Source organism: Gymnodraco acuticeps, unplaced genomic scaffold (genome assembly GCF_902827175.1).
Source record: "Gymnodraco acuticeps unplaced genomic scaffold, fGymAcu1.1, whole genome shotgun sequence".
Taxonomy (NCBI): Eukaryota; Metazoa; Chordata; class Actinopteri; order Perciformes; family Bathydraconidae; genus Gymnodraco; species Gymnodraco acuticeps.
In genome coordinates, this window is record NW_022990008.1 from 23,197 (window position 1) to 42,362 (window position 19,166).

At 40.1% G+C, this 19,166-nt stretch overlaps 1 protein-coding gene across 1 annotated transcript in view; it reads left to right on the forward strand.

The window, feature by feature from the left end:
* fam135b (family with sequence similarity 135 member B) overlaps window positions 1–19,166 on the forward strand; it is a 78,205-nt gene that overhangs the window by 8,255 nt on the left and 50,784 nt on the right. The window contains 2 exon segments of the mRNA XM_034213046.1: window positions 2,832–2,928; window positions 11,545–11,624. Of these exon segments, the coding sequence (XP_034068937.1) occupies window positions 2,852–2,928; window positions 11,545–11,624 (157 nt within the window). The 5' untranslated portion in view covers window positions 2,832–2,851.

Sequence of the window (19,166 nt, forward strand, 5' to 3'; positions counted from 1 at the left end):
CTTACCCTAACCAAGTCTTCACCCTAAAATTAATGATTCCCCTCATGGGGACCTCCATTTTGTCCCCATAAGGGAGGCGAGTCCCCACACGTGACAGTGTAAACAGATTTAGGTCCCCACAAGTATAGTAATGCTAGGCCACACACACACACACACACACACACACACACACACACACACACACACCACACACACACACACACACACACACACACACCACACACACACACACACACACACACACACACACACACGCACACACTAACTCACAGGATATATGCAAGCTGGAGCCAACTGTAATTGGCAGTAACTTTTCCATTTTAGTGCAAGCAAATTAACTTCACACAATACCCCAGTGTGTGAGCCCTGGTGACATAAAACCGTCCTGTTATCTTCACTCCTTAAAGGAAAGTGGACTGAAACAGGGTTATGCTTTTAAGCTAGCTAGAGGAATGGTCGTAATGCACAAATGGTGGCCCAATTATTTCCCAGCAACAATACAGGTGCATCTATCTGAGTCTCAACTTACAGGAACAAAGCCCTTAAAACACACAAGCAAGGATCATGTGACATTGATGGGTCATGTGAGACTCTTCACTGTGAACAGTTTAAATGTTTCATCTCCTTTTGTCAGGTGGAAAGTCCGTTTTTACTGCATTCCAGCTTCTTCCTATAAGACCTAATGGTTTGAGTGAATTACAAATTGGGTTCTTGTTCGTATGTGTTTTTATTCACTGAGCTTCAATCACTGCTAATGGAAAACACTGTTTACATGAATTGAATTGAACCTCGGATATATTGACCGCAGGTTCTTTTAGACAAATTATTTTTCAATGATCTGATGCATTTACGCTATTTTTGTTTTTGCCTGCAATTTTCTCAATGAGCTGTTGCAATTACCATTTTAACATGAGCCTGTATTTTTATGTTTCAATGGTCATTTTTAGTCAATGCTATCCCAAAAAATATTCTCTTAGTGCTATTTATCAATCTAGATTTGTTTAATGTGAGTCTGAGATACCGTTGGATTATCTTAACCAGTTCATGAGTTATCGAAAGATACATCACTGTTAAATGTGTTTTAATGTGTTTTGTTTGCGCTTTGAGCACCACAAACTTAGAACCATATTTCTCTGTTATATTCTAGATTGATAAATAGTGAGAGAAACACTTTTATTTGTCGCTTTAAGGGCAAAAGGGCAATGGATGTGTACATTTGAGCTGTTATCTTCGTGTTTTAGTCTTGGCAAGGCAAGGCAAGGCAAGGCAAGGCAAGGCAAGGCAAGGCAAGGCAAGGCAAGGCAAGGCAAGGCAAGGCAAGGCAAGGCAAGGCAAGGCAAATGTATTTATATAGCACTTTTCAACACAAGGCAATTCAAAGTGCTTTACAAAAAATGAAAGAGATTAAGAAAATGGCATTTAAAATCAGTCATTAAAAAGAAAAGCTAATAAAATAAACATTAAAAGAAAAAGTACATGGATAAAAGTTACAGTGCAGTCTAAGATATGAATAGTTCAATTAAAAGCAGCGGCAAAAAGAAAAGTCTTCGGCCTGGATTTAAAAGTAGTCAGAGTTGCAGCGGACCTGCAGGTTTCTGGGAGTTTGTTCCAGATATTTGGAGCATAATAACTGAACGCTGCTTCTCCATGTTTAGTTCTGACTCTGGAGACAGAAAGCTGACCAGTCCCTGAAGACCTGAGAGATCTGGATGGTTCATCATTTAGCAGGAGGTCAGAAATATATTTTGGGCCTAAACCATTCAGTGCTTTATAAACCAGCAGCAGTACACCTATTGTTGTGGAAATATTTTCCAAAGCCCATAACTTTGACCCAGTTGATCAGTTCAAACTGTCCTGACTGAGCACACGCACCTGTAACCCTGGCTGCTGTGCTCTCAGTGTTCTGTCTCCCTGCTCCTGCCTGTTGGCGTCAGCTGATAGAGGTGTTATGATTTGATCTTGTTATACATGGGTCTGAGGTAGAGTTCTTTAGAATTGACGTGGCAACCCACCCGTGCAGTCAGATCGTGACTGCTGTGACTTGTGATGTGAACTCTCCGGCCGAAACTCCAAATAAACCGCCAGTGTTTGACATCAAAGTTCCTGCTCTACGTGTCTCCTTCCTGAGTCGGGGACTCCCACTGCATTGCTACACAGAAGTTTCCCTTACACCTATAATAGTTCTGTATGATCACAAAATAGGTTTTGGGTTACACTCAACAAAAAACCTGCATAAAGTTTAAACAGATGGACGAAATCGTTGCTTACAAATCATTTTTCTTGGGTACAACATGTCCTGCAAATTGTGTCTGCCATTTCAAACCTACATTGAGAAAACATTCAAATCAAACAAGATAGGAAGACCATTGTTTCTTTAGAAATTCATACTCAACAAGGTACAGAAGTCTCTGCAAAAGCTTCTAGAAAATCAAAAGCAGACCTAAACTTTAACTCAGAACGACTGAAACACAGAGAAAGCTTGAGGATACTTCAGGCCTTTGAATGAAAACAATGTACCGAAGGGCGAACATTTACAAATCCCCTCAACGCTTATTTGGACATGCAACAAAGAAAGTTTTACCTCTAAGATAATGAAATGATAAGGTTTTGATTATTTCTCCAACATTTATTTGAGCAGTGACCGTGATTTCAAAAAAGAATATGTGTGTCTTGTCCAGTTCTTTCTGCACACTGGACTGAATGAGTCATATCACCTCAGCAAATAGACAATACTAGTTTGAGCATATTTTAGAAATGTCATGTTATCTTTCACTGTGGATTCTGCTTATTTGACGTCTTATTTACTGTGTGTTTCTCTTCCTCTTTGACAGGTGATGAGTGGGGTTATATCATGTCTGAAGTACAGGGAACACTGGAGTTTTCTGTTGAGTTGCACAAGTTTCACAATGTGGATCTCTTTCAACGCGGGTAAGCAGAAATCACACTTCCAGAGTCATGAAATTTGTTTATATTTCCTGACTTCACAACCTCGCAACTCAGCAGATTCACAGAGCGTATTAACGTTGAATGCTGACAAAGGATACAACAAGTTTTATTAGTTTGACTTTTTCTCTTCAAAAAAACATGTTTGCAAAAAACTGAACTTAAAGGTCCCCTGTTAGACTGTTTTTCATCAATATATTATAGCTCTCAGATATATACAGAGCTCTGATTGGCTGAAACACCAAACAGATCATTGCAGCATTACCCATAATCCCCTCTGTTTCAGCCCTGTTTCCAAAGTGCTGATTCTCTGTCTGTAACTTTAGATGAAAATAAGGAGCCCCTCCCCACGCCCCTCTGAGAGACATTTGGTTACAAAGAACTCAATGGTGCTCTAGGAGGAGATTCAGGTGATAGGCAACCTTGGTTGCTGATTGGCTAATGGTTACACAAGACAAAACATCGTTATGACATCATAAAGTGGCCTAAATCTGATCAGCTCATTTTCAGACAGATTTTTATAGAAATGGATCAAAAAGAGAGAGAATCTTTGTTCCTGAAACTTTCAGAGTCTCTTTCCACAGAGGGGACACATGTTGATGTAGAAGAGACATGAAGAAGAGGGGACACATGTTGATGTAGAAGAGACATGAAGAAGAGGGGACACATGTTGATGAAGAAGAGACATGAAGAAGAGGGGGACACATGTTGATGTAGAAGAGACATGAAGAAGAGGGGACACATGTTGATGTAGAAGAGACATGAAGAAGAGGGGACACATGTTGATGTAGAAGAGACATGAAGAAGAGGGGACACATGTTGATGTAGAAGAGACATGAAGAAGAGGGGACACATGTTGATGTAGAAGAGACATGAAGAAGAGGGGACACATGTTGATGTAGAAGAGACGTGAAGAAGAGGGGACACAAGTTGATGTAGAAGAGACATGAAGAAGAGGGGACACATGTTGATGTAGAAGAGACATGAAGAAGAGGGGACACATGTTGATGTAGAAGAGACATGAAGAAGAGAGGACACATGTTGATGTAGAAGAGACATGAAGAAGAGGGGACACATGTTGATGTAGAAGAGACATGAAGAAGAGGGGACACATGTTGATGTAGAAGAGACATGGAGAAGAGGGGACACGTGTTGATGTAGAAGAGACATGAAGAAGAGGGGACACGTGTTGATGTAGAAGAGACATGGAGAAGAGGGGACACATGTTGATGTAGAAGAGACATGAAGAAGAGGGGACACATGTTGATGTAGAAGAGACATGGAGAAGAGGGGACACATGTTGATGTAGAAGAGACATGAAGAAGAGGGGACACATGTTGATGTAGAAGAGACATGAAGAAGAGGGACACATGTTGATGTAGAAGAGACATGAAGAAGAGGGGACACATGTTGATGTAGGAGAGACATGAAGAAGAGGGGACACATGTTGATGTAGAAGAGACATGAAGAAGAGGGGACACATGTTAATGTAGAAGAGATATGAAGAAGAGGGGACACATGTTGATGTAGAAGAGACATGAAGAAGAGGGACACATGTTGATGTAGAAGAGACATGAAGAAGAGGGGACACATGTTGATGTAGGAGAGGACATGAAGAAGAGGGGACACATGTTGATGTAGAAGAGACATGAAGAAGAGGGGACACATGTTAATGTAGAAGAGATATGAAGAAGAGGGGACACATGTTGATGTAGAAGAGACATGAAGAAGAGGGGACACATGTTGATGTAGAAGAGACATGAAGAAGAGGGGACACATGTTGATGTAGAAGAGACATGAAGAAGAGGGGACACATGTTGATGTAGAAGAGACATGAAGAAGAGGAACACATGTTGATGTAGAAGAGACATGGAGAAGAGGGGACACATGTTGATGTAGAAGAGACATGAAGAAGAGGGGACACATGTTGATGTAGAAGAGACATGAAGAAGAGGGGACACATGTTGATGTAGAAGAGACATGAAGAAGAGGGGACACATGTTGATGTGGAAGAGACATGAATAAGAGGGGACACATGTTGATGTAGAAGAGACACGGAGAAGAGGGGACACATGTTGATGTAGAAGACACATGGAGAAGAGGGGACACATGTTGATGTAGAAGAGACATGAAGAAGAGGGGACACATGTTGATGTGGAAGAGACATGAAGAAGAGGGGACACATGTTGATGTAGAAGAGACATGAAGAAGAGGGGACACATGTTGATGTGGAAGAGACATGAAGAAGAGGGGACACATGTTGATGTGGAAGAGACATGAAGAAGAGGGGACACATGTTGATGTAGAGGAGACATGGAGAAGAGGGGACACATGTTGATGTAGAAGAGACATGAAGAAGAGGGGACAGATGTTGATGTGGAAGAGACATGAAGAAGAGGGGACACATGTTGATGTAGAAGACACATGAAGAAGAGGGGACACATGTTGATGTGGAAGAGACATGAAGAAGAGGGGACACATGTTGATGTAGAAGAGACATGAAGAAGAGGGGACACATGTTGATGTAGAAAAGACGTGGAAGAGTGGATTTTTGCATAATAGGTGACCTTTAAATTAATGATACCTACCTTAAGTCGCTCAGTACAACGGTTTTGAAAACTGACTATACAAAGCAGAAAATGACTTTTGCTCCATCTGCTATAACTGGAGGTCATCCTAAAATGACTTTCGGAAAAAAGATGAGTGAATACTAAAGAGGACATGACACTTCTTGAAATTATGAAGCCACAGTTTAATGTATCAGGTAAGTGATGAACCACACGCGTAGACATTAAACTGGCGAACTCCATTGCACAAAAATAAATTAATATGTTTTTCATATGACCTGGATGTTCTCCAGCATGCTGGAAAAAGTACCCATAATCCCCTGAAATGTATGTCAGGACATCACGAGGTCTAATGAAAAGGCAGCTTAAAAAGCAGCATGGGCTGAATGTCATTACCAATCAGAAAACAGATTAACCTTCTTACCCTAAAAGGCAAAATCCAGTGTATTTGGTCAAATTTGAGTTAAGACCAGTATCAGACTGTTTCCATGCTTTACCATATAAAGTATTATACCAAAGAAATGTATGATGTTTGTGAAAATAGCATGTGCAATTTGCAGTAACTATCAAATGGCTAGCTTAGCTAAAAATGCACCTTCCCTCAGAAACTCACTCATTGATTTTCCCTTATCAAATTGATTGTTATTATCAATTTGTACGAAGTCTTGGCAATCCAGTTTGTTATTGCACTTTTTTTATTACACAGCAGCAGCTGGTAAAACAAAATGGAGATAAAACAAAACATGAGCAAAATTGAAATTGCTAACTAGCTAGCATGTTTTAATAGCTTCTCTCTTTGGTTTTGAATCTAGCCAAGTTTGTGCGATGTTACTATATTGAGCTCCCTTTTAATCACATATAATAATAATAATAATAATAATAATAACTTAAATGTATATAGTGCCTTTCAGAGGGCCCTAGGTCGCATTACAGAAACAAACAGGTGTGAAAAACCACCCCAAAAAACCTATATATAAAAATATGTACTGAATTGTACCTGTAACTGTTATGTTCGTTTTAATAAGAATATCAATACAAGATGAAGGTCATTCAACCCTTAACTATAGATAATACTAAATATATTGTTATTTGTTTGACTGTGTTTTTGTCACACATCCTGCGTCACACTTTACAGCTTTGTAAAAAAAGAATGTAGCTAGGTTAAAATAAGAACTAGTGTAAATAAAAGAGCCAAATCCAATTTACGTTTCCAGCCGAGTTGTTCATGATATTTTATGACATTCAATACGCAGCATGTTTTTCCTGCTGATGTGTCGGCAGGAAGATTAAAATCTTGCGTCTGGCCGGCTGAAATGCCAGCTTCATCGAAATGATTCCCCCTCTCCAAATAGGGAGGTCTAAACTCTAAAGCTTTATCATGGTAATCCCTTCAGCTCAGCACACTAATATGTTTGTGATGACGGTCGCCAAGTTCAGAAAGCAGCAGAGATCGGATGTGGAAAAAAGTGAGTCCATATCTAAAGATGAAGCACTGTGGAAAAATGTGTTTGGTTTAGGACTCGCTCCACAGAAATGTAATTACTGAAATCAATAAAAAGCTCTCCATCACACTGGGGAACCATACAGCTGTACATTTTGAAGGGCCCAGTTGTACACTGATTGCATTTCAAAACTGATTAAATCTGCATTTAATTTAAAGGAAGACGATAAGCATGAGACTTTTAGCTCTCACAGTATAATTAGTTCAGAACCCAGCTGCATTCTCTTAATGTAGTAGACGATCGCCTCGGCCAAGGAGGTTATGTTTTTATTTAGACTTTTTGTTGGTTTCTAGCAAATGTATTGAAACTATAATTGCCAAATTCTCAATACTGTTGGTGGAAGGATGAAGCATGGGCCGAGGAAATACACATTGAATTATGGAGTGGATCCAAATGACTCCAATTTTAACAACAGATACTATTTAAGTAAATAATAGTTTAGCTAATTTAAAATGTACTATTAAGCATGTACAATTCCCAGAGATGGCAAAAGTACACACATCCTTTACTCAAGTAGAAGTACAGTAAAAATACTCTGGTAAAGTAGAAGTACTGACTAAACTTCTTTACTCAAGTCAAAGTAAAGAGGCTTTGAAATGTACTTCAGTAAAAAGTACCCATAGCTAGCAGCTGTTTTAAAGAGTACCTGACCTCCCTTTATATTAATAGAACAATAATGTCATTGTTAGCTAATGAATGTTTCCATGCTGAACAACGGCAACATGACAACGTTTCCATTGGTCCCTCTTCTTTAGAGAAGACCAGGAAATGATGGATACACGGATCGTGTTCAAATCAATAGGCACGCAATGACTCTAAAGAATAATGATCACGCACCAAACACACATTCAGACTAAAGGAACCAGCTGTTTGGAAAATGAGAGAAGTAGAAAGTACAGGTATTTGAGTTCAACATGTAAGAAGTAGAAAGTACAGGTATTTGTGTTCAACATGTAAGAAGTAGAAAGTACAGGTATTTGTGTTCAACATGTAAGAAGTAGAAAGTACAGGTATTTGGGTTCAACATGTAAGAAGTAAAAAGTACAGGTATTTGGGTTCAACATGTAAGAAGTAGAAAGTACAGGTATTAGTGTTCAACATGTAAGAAGTAGAAAGTACAGGTATTTGTGTTCAACATGTAAGAATTAGAAAGTACAGGTATTTGAGTTCAACATGTAAGAAGTAGAAAGTACAGGTATTTGAGTTCAACATGTAAGAAGTAGAAAGTACAGGTATTTGTGTTCAACATGTAAGAAGTAGAAAGTACAGGTATTTGTGTTCAACATGTAAGAAGTAGAAAGTACAGGTATTTGTGTTCAACATGTAAGAAGTAGAAAGTACAGGTATTTGTGTTCAACATGTAAGAAGTAGAAAGTACAGGTATTTGAGTTCAACATGTAAGAAGTAGAAAGTACAGGTATTTGAGTTCAACATGTGAGAAGTAGAAAGTACAGGTATTTGAGTTCAACATGTAAGAAGTAGAAAGTACAGGTATTTGAGTTCAACATGTAAGAAGTAGAAAGTACAGGTATTTGAGTATTCAAACTAAAGGAACGAACCTGTTCCATAAACATTCGATGTAACAGCTAGAGGAATAGTCTCTGACCAGTTACCCGGTTGACCTTTTTCATTTCATAAACATCCCGTTGTGTATTCATCAACCTTCAGAAACCTTTCCGTGCTCTTCTCTGTCGAGCCTCAGCCGTTAGCAGCGCTGCCACTAACACACTGAGATGATGAGTGTGTTCACACACACTTTGCTCCCTCAGATCGCCCCCGTGTCCCCGGAGATGAGATGTGCTTTTATACAAAGCGGCTTTGACTTAGACCGTCAAAGTGACCTTTTCAAAGACATGTTCTCCAGTGCTGCCTATGGTCTGGGATGCCATGTTGAAAATCATTTTTCTACGTCGGCTGTCTGTTCCATCCATCCATCTTCTCCCGCTTATCCGTGGTCGGGTCGTGGGGGTAGCAGTTCCAGCAGAGAGCCCCAAACTTTCTTTTCCCTGGCGACATCAACCAGCTCTGACTGGGGGGTCCCAAGGCGCTCCCAGGCCAGCGAAGAGATATAATCCCTCCACCTGGTCCTAGGTCTACCCCTTGGTCTCTTCCCAGCTCGACGTGCCTGGAACACCTCCCTAGGGAGGCGCCCAGGTGGCATCCTAACTAGGTGCCCGAACCACCTCAACTGGCTCCTTTCGACGCGAAGGAGGAGCGGCTCAACTCCGAGTCCCTCCCTGATGACCGAACTTCTCACCTTATCCCTAAGGGAGACACCAGCCACCCTGCGGAGAAAACCCATCTCGGCCGCTTGTATCCGCGATCTCGTTCTTTCGGTCTGTTTATTCTTGTATTTAATCTAAGTATTTTTTAAAACAGTAATCACCACATTTACTGTATCAATACATTCTCATCTTATCTTTAGGTGTTTGGCAGTACTGTAGGATGCTTATCTCATAGCATGTAAAGTATACTTAACAGATTTTGCATATACTGTAGGTACATTATTATGTATTGTTCATTATTAATAACCCTGCAGGTTGAACTGAAATAATTTAGCTGAGCTTGTACATTGATGACTGCTAATGTTTAACAACACATTGTTGACTTATTGTCAGAGTCAAAAGGACTACTGAGATAAAAGCTTAAATGCTACACTTGTCAACATGTGAACCGGAAACATGTCTTCTTCATTTCACAATAGGGATGTCCCGATCACCTTTTTTTGCTCCCGATCCGATTCCGATCATTTGATTTTGACAATCTGCCGATACCGATTTTTCCCGATCCGATCTTTATGCAATGCATTAAGAGAAAAAACATTAACAGATAACGGCTGGTCATCCAACGCGATGAATTCAGCTCTCTTGGCTGTTATTTGTTTGGACTTTTCACTGTTCTGGGGCCGTTTCTCTTTCCTTTTAAAAGTCTCCGCATTGCAAACATTGCATCTGGCTGTTACACTGCCTTCACTTTCAATTTTATAATACTTCCAAACTCCTGACATTTTCTCTGTCCCGACTCCCGAGTCACCAGCTGAACGTAGCCTCTCGTTAGCTTGCTGCTACTATTAGACACTGCGCCCACTCTGTTGCCAGATTTGAGAGAGATAACCAGGTCTGAAAACAAGCCCAAAAGAAGCAACACATACATGATGTTGTGTAATTTCAAACCAAAACTAATTCCTCAGGATGACTTTAAGACGTGAACATGGTCATTTTTGTTTTGTAACATTAAATAAAATAATACAAATATTTTATAAAAAAAATTAAAAATTCCCGATCCCCGATTTTTTTCTCCCGATTCCGATCTTTTGAAAATCACGTGATCGGCTCCGATCCCCGATCACGTGATCGTATCGGGACATCTCTATTTCACAATAAAACACCTTTTCTAGACAACAAATACGTTTACAAAGCATGTGTCCTGTTGCAAAACTGCATGCACCACTTTAAATGTTTAACAAGAAAAGCTTATCTGAAACACAGTAAGTAAAGGTTGTGAAGTCAGTATATGTCAGTAGCTCAGTCGGCATTCAATATCATTAGTTTGAATCTTAAGTAAGTTAAAAAATGTGTGATTTGGATCTGCTGCTAAATGTTATGGCTTCTTCCTTGGCCGGTGCTACAACCTTCCATCAAGTTTCCTAACAATTGAAACTTGGTGGACTCATTCAAAATCAAGAAAAACCTCACAATAGCAATAAGTATAAATAGTCAATTGGACATGTGGCTTTTTGTTGAAGACACTATGGTGAACCAACCCAGTCTCACGGCATTTCGTGTTCACCAACACGATTTTTAATCTATTGATTCGTGTTCACCAACACAATTTGCCCCTTTTTTTCGTGTTGCTCAGCACGGCCATCCTAAAGCTCGAAATGTCCCTTATAGGCCTACGTCTGTTTCCGGTTATTTTTATTTTGAAATTCAGTTCCTGACGGACGCCAAAAAGCCAGAGATTATGGAATTAAACCAATAAATAAAAGCAAGGATAATTGTGTGTTATTGGTGAGTAAATAACAGTGTGCTATTTTGAAAAGAATAACAAATTAGAAGGAAACAAATATTTTAAAAATACAGATTTCAGTATCCTGAGGCTCTGAGCCCCATTTATTTTCCTCACAGACGGCAACAAAAGTCAGAAATTATACGATTTCAAATAAAAGCAATAATTGTGGCTTGATATTGAGTAAGAACATGTTTTTATGAACCACACAGCTTCCGGTCTTCCTCGACCCGACCGGAGAAAAATACGTGCTGCAGGCAGTAGAAATACATTGCTTTTAAAATCGTGCTGTGCAACACGAAAAAAAGGGGCAAATCGTGTTGGTGAACACGAATCAATAGATTACAAATCGTGTTGGTGAACACGAAATGCCGTGAGACTGGGTTGGGTGAACAACAGTTTGTTCACTTCACTTGTTACTTGTATGTTTTCTTGACACCCCCAGGCTGTTTGGAAGGACATCAGTCTGAACATTTGTACAGTACCGTTTTAAATTCACTAACATGTCCTATGTTCTCCCTCAGGTTCTACCAGATACGAGCAGGACTGAAGGTCTCACCTCGAGTGCCCCACAGGTTGATCGCAACAACGCAAGACAATACAGGTACTGTGAGGACGAGGAATAATATATTTAGACAATCGATAACAGCTGTTCAAATACATTTAAATACAATTAAACAACATAAAATACGTCCTAACTGGTGATTTTCTGAAGCTATGTGTCAATAAAACGACTGTTGCTGCGAACAAGTTTCTAAAGAGGACTACTAAAGTTCATCATGACAAACATTTAGCTTAGCGCTGGTGACGGGAAGTCATGTGACCAGGATGCAGTTTATTATATAAATCAAATGAATGCTTTCCATCATACAGTAGATTTATGAAGTATTAACCATGACTTTCCATCAGTTAAATATGAAATAAATGACACCCTGCACCTCCAATAGTGATTGATTGATGATATAAGCATTGTGTGTCTTTTGTAGCTTTCCAGAGGATGAATAACGGTATTCTGATTCTGATTATAATGTAAATGACAGCGTTTTGGTTCATTTCCAAAGAGGATTGAGTGTGAGGAAATCTCACTTGAAATCATGACCACAGATTGAGTCTGAAATGCACGCTTTGTGTTGTTCATTCTTGTCTCTGAAGTGTGTGTGAAAGCAGTAATCTAACACAGTTTTTTGTGTTAAAGTACATGGTGGTGCAGTGAATGCTGTTATTCTGTGTCTCTCCTGGCACCAGTCAGCGTCATTTTACAGTCAAATGTGTCAAATGGACATGTTCTACAAGCTTGTAGACGTTGCACAGATTCATTCCTTCATGTCTGGGCCGTATTTCTGATATTTACGGATTCAAAAGAACTTCAATAAGAGGCTTGACTAACGCTTTTCTTAAAATAGAGCAGATGACAGAGATGAAGAGGAAAAAATATATATTTTAACATCTGCTTTTTAAACTGTTATGGATAGATTTACCTCAGATTGCACTATTATCTTCAATTTTGATCCTATGAATGGATATTGAACAAAATAAATAGGGCAAAGAAAGGGAATATATTGGTGTGTTTCTGTCAATGTTCCAGCTATCAAAGCTAGGCATCAGAGAATGAGAGTGCTGTCTGTGAACTGTATCTTGATTTAAGACATTACGGTGACTCACTCTGCCGAAAATTCTTATATCTTCCCAAATCAGATGCTGGCAAGATGATTAATCTTGTTTCAAATGTAAATCGCTTTTCTTTTTAAACCCCAGTGTCATCTTCTATTTTTTCTGAGCCGTTTCAAGATGATTGAACTTTGTGGGATGAAGAACACTTTATTCTGTATTCCAGGAGGAAGATTTGTATTCGTCTTATAGAATTAAAACTTCAGAATGTGGCAGATGAGGCTTGAAGCTGGATGTTTTGCAGAGCTGTGTAAAACCCGATGAAATAGCTAATCTTAAAATGCCTTTCTTCAGAGAAAACAACATGACTGTGTGGCTAGGGAATTGAAGCTGAGCTGTTTTTCCCAATTGTTAATGCGGCTTCCAGTCAAAAGGTTTATTTCTTAATTAAATAATGTAAATAACCAACAGTAAAACATGCAACCAACTACACTGAACAAAAATATAAATGCAACACTTTTGTTTTTGCTCCCATTTTTCATGAGATGAACTCAAAGATCTAAAACATTTTCTATAAACACAAAATAACCATTTCTCTCAAATATTGTTCACAAATCTGAAAGAATCTGTGATAGTGAGCACTTCTCCTTTGCCGAGATAATCCATCCCACCTCACAGGTGTGGCATATCAAGATGCTGATTAGACAGCATGATTATTGCACAGGTGTGCCTTAGGCTGGCCACAATAAAAGGCCACTCTGAAACGTGCATTTTTGCTTTATTGGGGGGGTCTGGGGGGGTCCGAAAACCAGTCAGTATCTGGTGTGAGGGGTAGGGGTAGGGTTAGGGTTAGGGTTATGTTGTGAATCGAGTGGCCTGTGTTCGTCGTCCATAACATACGCCTGCCCATACCATAACTCCACCACCACCATGGGCCACTCGATTCACAACATTACCCTAACCCTAACCCTACCCCTACCCCTCACACCAGATACTGACTGGTTTTCGGACCCCCCCAGACCCCCCCAATAAAGCAAATCTGCACGTTTCAGAGTGGCCTTTTATTGTGGCCAGCCTAAGGCACACCTGTGCAATAATCATGCTGTCTAATCAGCATCTTGATATGCCACACCTGTGAGGTGGGATGGATTATCTCGGCAAAGGAGAAGTGCTCACTATCACAGACTTTTTCAGATTTGTGAACAATATTTGAGAGAAATGGTTATTTTGTGTTTATAGAAAATGTTTTAGATCTTTGAGTTCATCTCATGAAAAATGGGAGCAAAAACAAAAGTGTTGCATTTATATTTTTGTTCAGTGTATATAAACTGGAATAAAAACAGCACTTTATGTCATGCTCTGTGCCTCCATTAATCCCTAAACTCGATTACTTGAATTTCTGACATATAAGATTCCTCGCAGTGTCTTATTCTGATTTGTATTCATAGGTTGTGACACACTGTCTCTGAACGTAGCCAAGTGTTAAAAATCTGTTTCTCTGGCAATACTGATCGCAGTCATAACGGCTATTTTTAGCCTGTCATACACACACATAGAGCACCATGTGTGTGTGCATGTTTCGATCTAGCTTTTTCTTGCGAAGACCAATTACTGACCAGCTATTATTGTGAGGACCTTTTGGATTGTGAGGACATTTAGGTTCTAGATTTGATTTGAGGATCAGTTTCAGGTTATGTTAAGGCAAAGGCTTTGCTTTGAGGCACGTATCTCCTATGGTTTTGTGTGTGTGTGTGTGTGTGTGTGTGTGTGTGTGTGTGTGTGTGTGTGTGTGTGTGTGTGTGTGTGTGTGTGTGTTTTGATCTAGCTTTTTCTTTTGTGAAGACCAATTACTGACCAGCTATTATTGTGAGGACCTTTTGGATTCTGAGGACATGTGACTGTTTGTCTGGTGGCATATAAATGGTTGATTGTGAAGTGTGTGTGTGTGTGTGTGTGTGTGTGTGTGTGTGTGTGTGTGTGTGTGTGTGTGTGTGTGTGTGTGTGTGTGTGTGTTTGTGTCTTAGGGCAAGGACATGGCTGATTGTGAAGGCTACGTGTCTCAGTGTGAGCTGTGACAGTGATTCATTTTGAGTGTTTCTCTCCGGAAACACAGTGACAGGAATCTCCTTCACCTCGTTACTGAAAGGATGGAGAGAAGCCCTTAGTAGCGGAAACATTAATACATTGCACTGGAAATGATCTAATAGCAGTTCAGTTGTCCTGCTCTTAATAGTCTATTTTTAGGGCGCCTAATCCTGGATATTAACATGATGTCTTGACAAGGCTTCAGTCAAACAGAGTTGTATTACTTTATGTTACATCCATACAGTATGTATAACCAAACAGCTATGCCTTAATTAATAAGACACTAATTTTACAAATGTTTGCTTATTATTGCTTATATTATTTAAGATATCCAGTCGCATGTCAAGGATAGGTCAGCAATAACATGAACACAGTATTTAGATATATAATCTAGACCAGGGGTACTCAAATACAAATCTTAAAGGTCCAAAATAAATGTTTCAATAAGACAAAGGTCCGTTTATCACGGTCATTCAAACTTTTAAACAATTGCAACAAGATTCTTAACACAAGGTTGCAAAAACAAAAATAATCTGTATGCAGCCGTTTTCATTGTTATTGTGTCTGTGCTTGACCCCTCAGAGTCGCAGTGTAAGAGCTGCACAGTTAGGAATAAAGGCAGCTGCACCCTCTTTCATTCAGCATTCCATTATTGCTTTATAAATGTCTTGCCCCCTTGTGTGTCCACTGAGGTTCGTCAGGCCCAATACATCTTCAACAAACTCCCCCTTTGCCTCATCATAACAACTCACAAACACCAGCAACTGAGCATTGTCAGTGGTGTCAGTGGACTCACCCACAGCTAAGGAAATGCACTGTGCATTTTCTATTCCATCACAAAGCTGATGAATCAAATCACCAGCCAGTATTTCTGTTCTTCTGGTTGCTGTGGAATCTGAGAGGGAGATTTGCTTTGACCTGTTATTTCCTCTTTGTGTTTGCCTTCAACATGGTCTCCATCACTTCAGTCATGCATTCTTTTATACTTCAGTTATGATCCAGTGGAAAGTCCTTACCTACTGGCCTAGTTCAATCAAAGTGGTTACTTTCTGTTGGCTGGGCAGTGTAGTTTTACACACCATCTTATTTGACTTTCTCAGGACTTAAAACAGTTTTTTGGGGGCAGACTCCCTCAAAGAAAACAATATATTTACACACGTAAGGTCATCATCTTAATAGTTGTGTATGCTCATCCGTGAGCAGAGCATCAAGTTGACATGTCTATTACAGCTGAATGCGGCGATTACCATTTTGTTCAGCAAAACGCCTCACAAACGTATTAAGATCAAAGCTTCAGTGCGTTTTGATTCAATGCTGAGTACAGCCAAACTGACAGTCTCTTCTCTGTCAGACCGCAAATACCTCATTCCTTCAGTGCTTGGGTCCGAATGCTTCTCGTTTTGCGCCGTCCAGTTCAAAATGAAATCGCCGCCAATCGTATGTCCACGCTCGCGCCAGGACCGGGGGAGGGGTTACATGACGTGCATCTTGTGCTGCATTCATTTGCACTCGGACATTAGAGACTTTCTCTCATAAATGTCCGATGAGCCACAACTTTTCTTTCAAAACAAAGCTGCCAACTGGGGTGGCAAGGCCTATTTTTAGGGTGTCAGTTGCCACCCCGGTAGGTGAAACTAGGCTACAGTACAGATGGAACTAGATGAGCTGTTAACTCTCGCTCTGAATTTTTTTTTTTTTAATTCTCGCTCTGACTTAGACAGGTTGAAAGAGACACACACATTTTTCCCACCCGCATTCCGCGAAGACCCGCCCTACTGTGCCTCTGATTCGCAGATTGTTTGGGGGAAAAAAACGCTGACTGGATGCTGAATGTGATTGGACCAAAGCGTTGACACACACAGGTGGAACACAGTGGAACAGTCAGACATGCAGAGCGCTGTTTGCAGTGGACATAGCGGAGAATTTTGACTCGTTGCGAATGCGTTGTGGCGATGTCTCACATATAATACAGAGAGATAATACATATGAAAAGTATAATTTGCTCAGAGTCCGGAGACAGTGCTGGTTCGGTCCGGATCCGGACCGGAGTCCGTAGTTTGAGGATGCCTGATCTAGACTTTCATTATCTATTAAAATGCATTATGTTTATATATAAATCCATTACATTTATATAATGTCTGTGCCATCCAAGATAAACAAGGCAAAAGATATGTAAGCTACTTAGATTTATATTAATCTTTTGTGCTCACAAACCTTTTTACTAAGATAAATAAGCCTTTACAAAAACGATTAATTTGCACATTAACCTTGTTTATGTGTAGCGCAAGGATTCATATCGTCTACCCTCTGTTATTTATACAATATATTATTACCACGCAGAGAATGCAATCATATATTCTATGGTCTATTAGCCCTATAAACAAAGCTGCATAATATAGGGCTGCTTCAAAATCAATGAATGCAATCCTACATTTTCCTAGGCAGATGTATATTTGGTAAACAAGGGAAATGCAGCAGTTTGCATAACAGTGAGCTTCACATCTACAGTATATTGTTATTGAAAGGCTGCAGACCTCCCCTCGCCTTTGCAGCTCTTTCCACAAGGTCATGAGTTAAGCCTCAACACCGCAGGAGCTAAATCCTGAGCATCGATGCAGCAGAAGCTCTCCGTTACATCCAGAGGAAATACCTTCATCATACACAGGGAATAACGCTTTGTTCTCTTTGGGAATGTATGCTTGACATTTCAATTGTCTTTTCCCGTCAGACACAGGAACTTAGTCAAAATATTCCTGCGACTGTGATTCAGAAACAATGACAAGGGGGTTTTTAAGTCAGATGTGTAAAGGGAGGATTGTATTGCTGTTAAAGGGTCTCCTACTGCACAGACTAAGACACTTCCCCTCGTTTTAGTGTCATAGAACATTACTGTGATGAGTTTCTTGTTTTACTGATAGGGAGTGACTAGCAGACACACACACACACATACCATGTATACATCACTTCAGGGGACATTACATTGACTTACATGCATTTCCTGGAGACTTATCCTAACCTTAACCATAACCAACACATGCCTAACCCTAACCCTAACCAAGTCTTCACCCTAAAATTAATGATCCCCCTCATGGGGACCTCCAATTTGTCCCCATAATAATATTAATAATTCCTTACATTTATTATAGCGCTTTTCCAGATGCTCAAAGCGCTTTACACATATTTTGTATACATGCAATGGTCACTGTGGACAATACCCACAGGAGCAAGTTCAGGTGAAGTGTCTTGCCCAAGGACACACCGGCTTTACAGACGCAGCAGCGGCGGGTTTCACCCCTTGATCTGATGATCATTGCACTGGCACTGCGCCACACCGTCCATCTTCACGCCTCAAAGTCATCGAGGCGCTTTTACAAGTACACATTGATATTATACATGTTCTGTGGACATTACCCACAGGAGCAAATCCGGGTGAAGTGTCTTGCCCAAGGACACAACGGCCTGACGCAGTGGCGGCAGGAGCGGGTTTCGAACTGGAGTTCCCCAGCACCCCCCTTGATCTGATGATCAGATGATCAGATGCACAGACCACTGCGCCACCCGTCCCCACACGTGACTTTGTAAACAGATTTAGGTCCCCACAAGTATAGTAATGCTAGACCACACACACACACACACACACACACACACACACACACACACACACACACACACACACACACACACACACACACACACACACACACAGCAGATGTAGAGGCTGTATATTCCCAGACTAAAGCTTAAAAGCATTTCAGGTTTTAATATGCAGGATGTGATAACTGCTTAACTGTAAGAACGTCAGTATTAAAACCTTTTAAACCTGGTTGGGTTTGATGTATTTCCATTGGTCGAACTCACTATACACGTAAGTGTTTCTGGTCAAATGTGTATCCAATATGGAGAAAAAAAACGTGGAAATAATATTAAACATTACAAATATTTTCTTCAGGTTGGAACATTTTCGATGTCAGGGAGGTTAGATCTACTGACATTCAAAATATACCATTTCTTCCAAGAAAAGATAAGGATTAATAAACTACGCCTGAGAAAATGCTCGATCATCAGGATGACGGTATGTAGAAGCGAGGAAGTCATCCATCATTTGGACTTTCTATTGTAATTTTTGACATAAGTAAGTCACATTTTTGTATAATTGTCTTATACATTTGAAGTGAGGAGCATATTTATTGACCTTGAAGGTCCCATGTCATGCTTTTCCGGTTATTACCCGTCTCCCTGTGAGTTATGAAGGTTGTTCTGCATGTAAACGGTCTGCAGAGTCACAAACCTTCAAAGTACACCCTGTAGCGAGTAAAACTCTAACACAGAGAAGACCTGTCTGTGCTGCCCCAGAACGCCTCGTTGGAGATTTCTCTTGTTCCATTGTTTGCTTCCTGGGTTCTGTGACGTGTGAACACCCAGATCAACAACAAATGACCGGATTGGCCCAAAT